Below are 12,309 nucleotides of genomic sequence, written 5' to 3' on the forward strand. Positions count from 1 at the left end.
GGATCCCACTCCCCCATTAGATGAGAGCTCATCAAAGAAGCTCATGCCACTCCAATAGGTGGCCATGCTGGAGCATTGCGGACTTTTTTGAGACTTTCAGCGTCCTTTTATTGGAAGTCAATGTGCAGAGATATTAAGCAGTTTGTTCGAGATTGTGTTATTTGTCAGCAGGTAAAATCTACTATGTAACAGCCCGTTGTACACCAGCATTGTTAACATTAATTATGATATTAAGCGCAGTTACAATCACAGCAATTCATTTATAAAAATGCGAATAAACTTTTTCCGTTATTACGCGAGAATTTAAAATAGTAAAAAGCGTAATAATTAATAGTTGTGACCATAACTGTAAACTCTTGCGGAATAATTGTTTAAACTATTTTTATATCTTATTTTACTCAATACAAGACACTAAGGGGTTACCATAAACCCACTTAGCTAATTTCTCGATTTTACGTTTTCCACCCATCCGAACATGGTTCGGTTATTATTTTTCTGCGGACACACCGCACAAAACCAGTCCTTCCTCTTTAGCTATCTTTTTTCTTACTTAAATAAATTTCCAATGAACCATCACACGAGTCATTTCGATCTCGTTTGCTCCGGATATCGCCGTTTGTAGTTGGACAAGCAAAACTACCAACCAACCCCAAAACAGCTCCAAACATCCTTCACTCCACGAATTACTGCAAACAAACCACTCACTCAATTGCTCTCAAATTTTTATACCATGAACTAGACACCTCAAGCTTCAATTTGATATATCATACACTTAATTTGACCGAGAAACAAAGCGGGAATAAAATTCCCAAAAACTGCCAGAAACAGCCCCTGCACAGGTGCGTTCTGGACAGTCTGTGTTAGCAGGTTTCTACAAGGCTGCGTGCAACCCAGAAATTTCTCATATTTTAACACAATTTAGGGGACATCTCAAGATTTAAAATGGCATATGGCACGTACCTATCGGACCTCTATGGAGGGAGATATGTTCTCCCGAAGTTTTCCTAAATTCAGCCAATTCTATAGAAAACTCGCTAGAGTTTCCTTTGTTTTTACAAAAATCCCCAATTTGCAAATGTGATCTAAGACATCAAATGTACCTAATATCCAATGGGTGGCACACACAAGGACCAACAATGGCTTGGGGAACTTACAACCCAACTCAGTTTATAGTTATTACACAATTTATATCATACTGCTCACTTGATTAATACTTAATACGTTTCAATCATCCAAGTCCATTTACATGCATTTTCTAGGCATTCACATATCCATAATCCTAAAATAGGCCTAAAGCCCTTCCATCATATTACATTAAGTATCCAAGTGCAATTACAACATATTACAACTTCAATTCCCTGACTTTAAATTACAAATTGAAACATGAACTTTAATTTACAACTTGAAACATGAACTTTAATTTACAACTTGAAACATGAACTTCAAATGACATATACAACTAACTAGACTTAGGCAAAATGACATGAACAAATATGACTATGAAACTCATCCTACATACATATGGAATGTTCACGCCCTAAGTCTAGCCTAGGCCAAATGGCCATCAAAATGCAAAAAGTGCAAGTCCTCCAATGACTCATCCTACGGGCTTCTTGTCCGCCGCTCCCGTGCCACTGTTACCTCTTGAAATAAAGCCCCCAAGACGGGGTGAGATATACGAATATATCTCAGTAACCCAGAGGTTTTGGAGAAACTCCGCCCAATGACTCACTTCGATGCATATAAATAATATAAAATAACCACTTTTCAAAACGGGATAAAGCAAGGGATTTAGAGAAACTGGGGAATATAGGAATACAAAATACGACGAAGCAGGAATGGTAGCTACCAATACCACGCAACGTCCTCGGCATATAATCCTACGGGTCTCATCCAAGGCGTGTTCCAAGAACAACTAACCAAGGTACCCCTCCCATCCGCATACACCCGAGACTTCCTAGCGTGCTCCTATCCGGATCACACACCACGACCCTAGGTCAACTGGAACTCCTTCTCGGAGACCTATCCAGTGGAAGTACGAAACGCCCGAAGGCAAAAACTGTCTACTGGCCAGAGACTCGGTACATAAGTACCCTCATAAATACTACATGCATGCTCATGTTATTCTACACTTCTCATATACATTTCTTATCATCACTTTCAACGGGTATGGTGGAACAAACAAGGGGAACAAGCCCCAGTACCAAGAGGTTACCTCAATGTGTTTCTCCACTTAGCTCCAAGCAATTTATGTTCCAAGCTTGTTACTCAACAGAATGCCCAGAGGACATTCCCAATTACTCAAAACTAATACGAACACATGCAAGTTAACAATTATACAAGCATGATTCAACCACTTACCTCAATCCCACTTGGTCCAGGACCAAGGGCAATCCACCGACTCACGGTTCGGGGTTCAAATCGACGTACGGCAACCTACAATAACCATGTACGAACCGTCAGTACACGACAATTCTATCAAAATGCGAAAAACGTCAAAACCCCCTACACCCTTGTAGGTTCGGCCTTCTTAGGCTTATTTCACAATTTATTTTTCTAAATTTTCTTTCTCATTGTATTATACTTCCTTAGGTTGCCAAAAGGCTACACCAAGTGCCGTTTTTTCATTTTATGTCTTTTAAACAACGTTTTGCATAATATCTTACTCTAGGATCCTTTATGGCATTTAATACTCTCAATTATTTTTCATTGATTCCTCCACTTTCCAACCACCACACAACCCATTTAAATACCATTTAATACATGATACATCATTCAAACAATGTCAACGACACCAATTCCCCCTCTTTTGCCCAATGGCCGAAAATTCAACATGGTGACCTCCAAGGGATTTCCATCAATTCCAATTACTCCACACCTCACACAATCCTATTATATCATCATATAATCATACCACAACTCACCACCAAATCCTAACACATTTTCAAAATTCAAAGTCATGACAACCTCTAAATTTTCTAAGTTACCAAATCATATTTTTTACCAATAAATTTCATTGCATTACTAGCTCTAACACATCATTCTAAGACATTATCATCTAATAAACATTTTCCATTTGAGCTCTCTAACATCACAAATCAACAAGACAAGGTCTAGGATTCATAAATATGATCTACCAAATTAACCATGAAATTGGTGTAGAAACATACTCACAATCAAGGCTTGATACTCCTCCAAGACTTATCCAAGCAATGGAAGGCCAAATGACTCCATGAACATCAAATTTTCCCAAATTTTCGCAGCTGACTTTTGCCTATACCTCCCCAATGAGACGGTTTCAAAGCTTAAGAGTACTACCAATGGCTTTAGAAGGTGTTTTCCATCAAGTTTCAAGACAAAAATTGATGGATTTGGTGGAGAAATGAGTGATTTAGAGAAGGAAGAAAAAGCTTGGGTTTATTTCCATGGGGAAGGGGGGTTCCGCGGCCAAGGAGAGAGAGGGAGGGAAAATGATGAGTGAATAGTGTCATTGTGACACATGTGTTAAATGACCTAAGTGAGGTGGGCCCCACCGCCACCTCACGCGATTTAAAACTAATCCGAATTTTCACTAAACGTCCGTAAATTCACAATCTATTTAGAAACTCTAATTTTTAATATTAGCCATTTTCCTTTAATTATCCTTGATCAGATGAATCCTGAGTTCTCCGGTCGTTCGGAGAAAACGTTGTTTTAAGCTGTTGCGCGCGCCGTTGACACGCTTCCCCAAACTAACTTAATTCCATCAAATTTTATCAGAAATCATATTTCCTAGTTCTATAGACCATTTATAACTCATATTTAAAACCTAGAGCTCAAAACTCAATCGGCACGTTTTACGGTGCAATCGTACCGCGGTATTTTTACCCGGTAAAAACACTATTCACTGAATTTTTTGAAACTTTCCAATCCACTCAATTTTTTGTTCTGAATCCATTTCCAGTGTTATTTTTATCATCTGAGACCTTCTACTCAATTTCCTTCCTAGGGTTGTGTGCATGGCTAATTTACCGTTTTGCCCTTTCTTTGTATTTTGGCCTAATTTTCACTAATCCTTCCTTTTAATTCTCATTTAATATTTTAATATCTAAACTTAGAAATGCGAGGTGTTATATACTACAACGCCATCTCAAGGCCTTTTGCAGCCTCTACCGGTTCCTGAGGGAGCTTATGAAGACCTCACCATGGATTTCATAACTGGCCTTCCATTTTCTAAGGGGTTGTCCACGATTTTTGTTGTCGTTGATCGCTTCACTAAGCATGCTCATTTTGGAGGTCTTCCCTCTTCGTATAATGCATCTTCGGTTGCCAAATTATTTTGTTCCATGGTTGTTAAGCATTATGGTTTTCCCAAAACGATCATTTCTGACAGGGATAGTATATTCCTTAGCAAATTCTGGGTTCATTTATTTCGTCTAAGTGGAACAACCTTGCGCACTAGCTCAGCGTACCACCCTCAAACTGATGGCCAATCTGAGGTGACTAATAGGTATTTGGAGCAGTACCTCAGGGCTTTTTGCAGTGAACAAAATAGCCTTTGGTCTACTTACTTGTGTTGGGCAGAGCTGCACTATAATATGGCTATACACTCATCCATCAAAATGTCCCTATATCAAGCTTTATTTGGTAAGCCCCCAACTATGATTCCTTCTTATCTACTTAATGAAGTTATGGTTGAAGCTGTTGATTCAACTTTGAAGCATCGTGATGAATTACTTGCTAGTCTGAAGAGGAATTTACATCAAGCTAGGAATTAGATGAAGGTATGTGCTGATAAGCATCGTCACGAACGAACATTTAAGGAAGGTGATTTGGTTTTGGTGAAGCTGCAACCTTACCGTCAAATCTCGGTTGCTCGAAGAGGCTGTCATAAACTTTCCAAACGCTATTTTGGACCCTTTCCCATCAAACATGTCATCAGTCCTGTTGCTTATCAGGTGACTTTGCCGGAGAGTTCTCGTATTCATCCCTCATTCCACGTTTCAGTTCTCAAGGCTTTTTCTGGAACTCCTCCTCCACATCTCCCTTCTCTACTAGACACCAGTATTAACAATCGTCTAGTGCAGCAACCCATTGCGTTGCTCATGTCTCGAACCCATTCAGTGGCAGGCCAATCTAGAAAGGAATTTCTGGTGCAGTGGTCATATTCCTTACCAGAGGATGCTTCTTGGGAACCTGCTTCAGAGCTTGCTAGAGTGTACCCTCATTTGGACCTTGAGGACAAGGTCCCATTTGAAGGGGGAGCAGATGATGCAGTAACAACAAGTAAGGAAAAGTTAGCGGTGGATGAGACAAGACCACAGAGACAAAGAAGGATCCCTTCGTGGCTTCGTGACTACACGTAGCATTAGGCAAGAGTGATTACACATAGCATTAGATATAAGAGCCATGTGGCCAGTTAGTGTTAGTAGGTAATCTTAGGTGGGCTATTACAAGTAGGCCTGTGTATAAATACTTTTGGGATTCATTGTAAAGAGACTATTGAATAATAAAGTGAATTGTTTTTTTCTGGTTTCCCTTCCTTTCAGACATATCACCCAACAACTAGCCCCTCCCTAACTTGACCACTACTTTCTTTAATCCAAATATTACACCATGTATTTGGTTACAGTAATATTAGTGTTTGATATTTGTGCCAATTCTTAGTGAATACGAATGTAACCAAATATTCCATATGCAAAATGAGGAGAGTTAGATTTACAAATTTATTGTTTACAAACTCAACTATGTATTTTGAGGAGTATACACTTTGGTGTTTGTATTCCCCAAAATACATAGTTGAGTTTGTAAATAAAAAGTTTATAAATATAACATTTTCCCTGCAAAATTGCTAAAGAGTTTTAATAATAATCAGCATTAGAAAGACCTTTTTTATAAATCTACAATTCCATCAACAAGTTAGAATTATAGGCAAAACCCAAAATCGTCTCAGTTTCTTCTCAATCAAATGTACCAAATCACTAGCAAAACACTATTGCTAGAGCACAACCAAAGCCGTTGAACGATCAAAGCTACCCCTTAGCACTCTGGTTCTACCCATGTTCTTCTTTTTCTTCTTCATAACACCCTCAGCTTCCATTTTACTCCCAAATGGAATAGCAGTAGGTGCAGGTATTTGATCCACATTATCCTTACTAGCTCCACCATTAACAAGTATCCTTGTAATCCCAACATAGTGCAATGACTCTGCTATTTGCAATGCAGTCACACCCTTGCTTGTTCTGGCTTCAACATCTGCACCTTTCTTCACCAAAAACTCTGTCACATCTGCATGGCCTGACTCAGCTGCACAGTGCAATGCTGTATAACCATCTTCATCCTTTGCATCCACATCGATCCCTTTCTCAACTAGAATCCGAACTGCATCTATTATACCTTTGAATGAGGCTCTATGCAGTGCTGTCCAACCATGTTGGTCCCTTCCATTGATGGTTGCTCCTCTCTCAAGTAGCCTCTGGATTGTCCTCACTTCCCCTTTTCTCGCAGCCACGCACAAGTTGTCTCCCAAACGAAGCGCGTCGAAGAGGCGTCCATGGCCGTTTTCTGCTGCAAGATCGTATGCTGTCTTACCTAGTGCATTCCTCACATCTTTGTTTGCACCCTTTTGCAGCAAGAGTTTGACCATGTTCTCATCTCCTATGGCTGCTGCTATGTGCAGAGGAGTGTCACCTGTTGGATATGATATGAATATGTTAGAGATATAATAAAATCATTTGTTAACCTTCACGAAACTGAGTTTGGATGAGCTTTCACGTTATTTAACATAATCTGGTCATGTGATACAATCTCAGCCTTTTATGGATAGAACAACAGTTATCTTTATGTCACACCTAATCCAACACTTTTTATCTCTCATATCTCATTACTGTTGATTTGTCTATATACGGTTCATTTAACCTGACCTAGTCATGTTAAATAACACACGAGTGGATTTATTCCCAATAAAGTAGTTTTATTCATTAAATTGGTGTCACCTGTTAGATATATCAAAAATATGCTAGAAATTATAAAATTATTCTTATGTGTGCATAAAACTTAAGTTTTAGAGAGTGTTATTCGTGCTAGAAATATAAGCATAAAAATCATTTTCGTGTCTTTATCTAATAATTTCAGTTTTTGGAAGAATTGATTCATGACATAATATCAGTAATGTGTTAGAGATATAAATATAAAAACTATCATGATAGGACAATTAGTGACAATCACCTTCTCTGGTGTTTCCAACATCTGTTCTTGCACCATTTGCAAGTAGAAGCCTAGCACAGTCTCTTCTACGCTCTTCAACAGCAAGGTGCAAGGCTGTGTTACCATCTTTTGTGAGTGCATCCACTTTGGCACCTTTGAGTAAGAGAAGCCTCAGAACCTCCATGTGTCCTCCTCTAGCTGCATTGTGGATTGGCCCAAACATAGATGATTCTGATCGTTGTGTGCTGGCCCTGTGAGCCAAAAGAAGCTCAACAATTAAGGCTTCACCAGAGGAAGATGCAGCCTCAAGTGGGGTTGAGCCAGAACGGCTTGGAGTTTCTATATCAGGCTCAAATTCTAGGAGTAATTGAACAAGATCAGCTCTACATTTTGAAATGGCCAAGTGAAGTAAAGTTTGGCCTTGTGGGTCTGTGGAATCCACAGCTTTCCATGAAGGGTCACTTCTTTCAAGTACCTCTCTTATGTCATCCATTGAACCATCTGCAACCAAATGAGCCAGAATCTGCGACCCCACAAACATGACTTTGATGCCACTGTCAATGAAGACTTGTTTTTTTTTTGTGGTGAACCAGTCACTTGGAACAGCATCATACATGGAGGAAGGTTCTTTGATGGTAGCACCAGGAACAAGAACACTATGCAAGAGGAAAGAATCATCTGAGTGAGGAAAAGAGTAAGGGAGATTAGAGCCTGGTGGGAGATTATAGATGATCTCTATGGTGAGTGTTGCCAAAGGGGATATGATCCCTGAATAGGGCTTCACTGTATAACGGGTTTTGATCAATGGATGAAGCCTAAATGCCACTGGCATAGTGTACATGACATTGCTTAAGGTGATTCTGCCATAGCATTTTTGCCCTGGTTCAACTCTTATTAGGACTATGTTTGATGGGTCTAACTTTATGAGCCTGTCCATGTTTCTGATGTAGGGTTAGTCTTTGTTGTTTCACAACCACTTTTTGTGTATGGCTTATGCTTATGGTAGATTGTTGGTGGTTTTGGATGGAAAAAAATAAGCAAAAGCAAAAGCCGTGAGGAGATGAGAAACTGAAAAGTAAGTGATGGTGAAGGTTTTGTAGCTATATTTTTTAATTTTTAGGTAGAGTGCAAGAAAGGGTGAACGAGGGGCCGGCTCTATCTAGAATATGCCAAATGGTGGTGAAAAGAACAATGATGACTTGATCAATAATTTTCCTGTTCCTTCTGCTGCGCATCACTTTCAATGTTTTAGTTTATATTTTTCAAGAAAGGGCCAATTTTGTCGTTCAATAATCTAAAGTTTGGTGATAATATTATATAGCTCAATTGGGCCATAAGAAAGTATAAAACTTTTAAGTCTTCTAAGATGCTTGCTCTTTCTCTTTTTCTTTCCTATGTATTCCCGGATGGTCTTATTTGAAAATAAAATCATTCGTGTCTTGGTTTGATTAAGTACAAGAAGGAATATTATTTGGTTTGGCAATTTGGGAAAAAAAATCCTGAGTGACCAACAAGAAACATGAACATTTTATATTCAAGTCTGAGTATGCAAGGTAGAGGAGGCTTGGGTACATTCGTTTACTTGGCCAACTATAGTGACACATAAATTCTGTGATCTTGCTTAGTTTATGGGCCCGGAAGCCCAAATTCGATCCCTTGTAATTATTATTGGGTATAACTCATGCTTTGCAATCTGACGAGACATAGAGAAAGTCAACAAGGGTGTGAGGGCAGCACCGTGAAACTGCGTTGGCCTAGTACTGTTGTGGGCTTCGAGTTTATTTTATTTTTCTCTTTTTTAATAGTTTAGGTTTGGACTCATGAATAACTACTGTTAGTCTATTTATATTTTTTTTTGTAAATATAGTGCTTTGTAAGGAGTAATATAGTAAAATATTCCCACGTTGGATTAACCTGGTGTATGATTGTCTTCATTCTTTCTTTTTGTTCGGCGACTGTGTGTGTGATTTTTTTGTTCCAATAATTATTTGCACGGTTCAATTGTAAAGAGCACAGAGCTAGAGCCTAATACCCTTCTTCTCTCTACTCTGTTTTTAACAATTCAAACTTGCTGCAAGCATTTGGAACTGCACAGCTACTTCCTACAGTTCAAGATGAAGACCAGTTCTTATTTTGGTTTAAGACAATGTTTATCTGTTCTACTGCCATTGTTTGCTGTTATTCTTTGTCAAATTATGTTGCCTACACCTGTGGCAAAACTAGTAGTAAGAAGGATAGATATACATAACTATAACGGAGAGGGTTATATTTACAAATTTTTTGTTTACAAACTACATTATATATTTTTGGAAGTACACTAGGTTATAATATGTACTTCCGGGAATACACAGTGTAATTTGTAAAAGTTTGTAAATGAATCGTTCCCCAACTATAATAGTCACAATAATTTTGCATTTAGTACAAGAAAGTTGATCTGAATATAATAAAAAAGTTTTACAATCTATATGGAGTCACCTAAATTCAGATGAAGCCACTTGCTTTTTTGTGCATAGTTGTAACCAAAAATTTACTATATATCATTTCTCTAACAAGAACATCATAAAAAAATAAAAATAAAATCAATAACTACAAAGTGCTTCACAAAACTCTAAAACAAGGAAGAAGCTATCCCCGTTAATGTTCCCCCCAAACAACTTGTATTTACTATTTCTTTTCATCTAACTATCACATTGGATTCTTTATCGATGATGTGATTTCTTTTGTTGTACAATATATTCTTTTTTCTTTTTTCTTTTTTGTAAATAAAAGTTTAAGTGAGATTAGACACCGGTATCCCACTAGGGTCAGGGAAGACCTCTCAATCACTTTGAGGATTTCTGGGAGGGATTACATATCACCCACCAACAAAGTCCTCACATCGGCCAGCGGAATTTGAACCCACGCCCTTGAGGAATGTGGACCAAACCCTTAGCCAGCTGTGCCCTCTTTGTTAGCTACAATATATTCTTTAAACAAAGGGTTGACCGGTTGAGTATATGACTTAATAAAATGATGAAGGGTTCAAATTGTAGGGAACATATTGCATTTTATGTTTACAAATAAACATCATATTTGATATAATTCGCTTTTCCTTTTTTCTCCTTAAACAAATGTTAGTTCCATAAAGTCTCACAACTATAATTTAGTCACCGAAGCAAAGTAATAATTAAAAATGTTTAGTTGCTAAGCCATTAAAATTGATATAGTAGTGAGAGATTTTGCTAGTTTGAGTTCAAATCTCATAATCACTTTTGTCTTAAAAAAGAAGAAGAGAAACTTACCCACTCATTTAATGTTTTGGAAGAGTTTTGTAAAAAAAATAATTGTGTATACATCATTTACTTATTTATTTATAGGGAATAAATAAGTACAAGAGAAAAAGTTATCAGAAACATTAATACCTTATTTATATGTTAATTGTTCCTTGATGTTCGGTAAGTAGTACTTTCTTATACTATAAGTTCATAACGCTTGAATAAAAATATATTGAGATTCAAATTAACCGCGTACATATAGGGTTTAAAAGAAATAATAGATAATTATTGCAATTATAATGGCAATAAAGTTTCTATTTGAGTTTGAGTTTACATAAAAAATTAAATAGAATTACTCTTGCCCAGTGATTGTCGTCGGTTGATGTGGTTAACAGCAACTGTTTGAATTCCAAAGTCGAAATTCCCGGATTCAAAATGTGACTTCTGAATTACTAAAAATAAAAATGTGACTAGTATGAATTCAATATAATTGTATATATACACGTATGCTAACATTAGTCCTTGAAACATTTCTGACTCCAAAGCAAGAGACATGCATGAAAGCATGTATTCAATTGCCGGCATGGATGGAGCCATCTCTTAACAAATTTGTTAAGAGATCTCAAATCGATATTTTGTGAATTAGCAAATAGAAAGGTTCAGTTTTATGGCAATTGTTTCTTTGCTAGATTTCTTTATAACATTTTCTCTGGCTATCAATACCCACTTCGTATAATCTATTAACCCGCAAAAATATTGCTATCCCTTCATGTTTCTGAAGGGGTTAAGGTCCTTAAATTAAAGACTTTTCATGTATTCAATAAGTTAGATGCATCAGTGAAGTGGAACAGAAAATTATATAATCTCTCCTGTTGTTGGTTAGAGAAATATAATATAAAATAATTGAAAACTCATCACTTGTTAATTTGAGTTGGTGGGTGATGTTATTGGCTCATATAAGGCTGATACCTAAAAGCACAATAAAGGGCTGCACAAAAGAAAAATTACACAAATCATGAAAGAATTAATGACAATCCTATCACAACAGCTAGACAGTTGAATGTTGGGTCCCTGAACATGTCATTAAAGATCCAATATAAATGTTGGGTCCCTGAACATGTCATTAAAGGTCCAATACTTTAATACTCATAGATAAATTTTATAAATAAAAAGTAAAGCCTATAGATATGACTAATATGTCTCTATTACTCTAATATTGTCACTGTGAACACACTATACCCTTTGACAAATGTCGTCATTTATACTTGTGTGTAGTGATCCAACATCTTAGAGTTATCTTATTCATAAATATCTTAGAGAGAGTACCATATCCAAGATAAATTCACTAATTTTAAACTAGACATTGGTGTCATTTAGACAAAACATGTGAGATAGTTGTTTATTATTACTTTAGAGCCAAGGTAACCACTAGATAGAACAAAAATAAAATGAATATGTTCAATATCCATGCTTCAAATTCAAAAGACTTTTGGCTGAAAAGTTAGCTGTAAAGACACTTTAATTAAAGTCCTCCCTAGTGATGCAAGCCATTGTTACCCATTTTTTAAACTTGGAAGGACCACATAAACTTGACCATAACTGACAACGGGCTTTGGAAGCAATAGTACCACATGTGAAAGGGTTTAACCTTGACTTTTATCGATAGTCATTGCAAAAGAAAAAACCGAAGGAATTTAGTCATCTTAGGAATCTTATTGGCAAGCTGGTATTGGATTGAACCAAAGTCATTTGAGGTATAAAAACCATGTGCTCCGTTACTAAAAAGAATCTTGCAGCGAAGGACTTGACTTCCAAATCTTGTAATTTGAAGTCTTGTACCATGCAAAACCCTCTTGGTTGGTCAATATTC

At 37.2% G+C, this 12,309-nt stretch overlaps 1 protein-coding gene across 1 annotated transcript; it reads right to left on the minus strand.

Moving 5' to 3' along the window:
* Nucleotides 1–5,977: 5,977 nt before the first annotated feature.
* LOC133314234 (protein VAPYRIN-like) lies at nucleotides 5,978–8,122 on the minus strand. The gene is made up of 2 exons (XM_061515673.1): nucleotides 7,207–8,122; nucleotides 5,978–6,669 (listed from the first exon to the last, which is right to left on the minus strand). Exons 1-2 carry the CDS (start codon nucleotides 8,120–8,122, stop codon nucleotides 5,978–5,980), a joined length of 1,608 nt encoding a protein of 535 aa, XP_061371657.1.
* Nucleotides 8,123–12,309: the final 4,187 nt, after the last annotated feature.

The sequence above is a fragment of the Gastrolobium bilobum genome, unplaced genomic scaffold (genome assembly GCF_033153095.1).
Source record: "Gastrolobium bilobum isolate Gb01-03AN ecotype WA unplaced genomic scaffold, APGP_CSIRO_Gbil_v1 utg14708, whole genome shotgun sequence".
NCBI classification, from domain to species: domain Eukaryota; kingdom Viridiplantae; phylum Streptophyta; class Magnoliopsida; order Fabales; family Fabaceae; genus Gastrolobium; species Gastrolobium bilobum.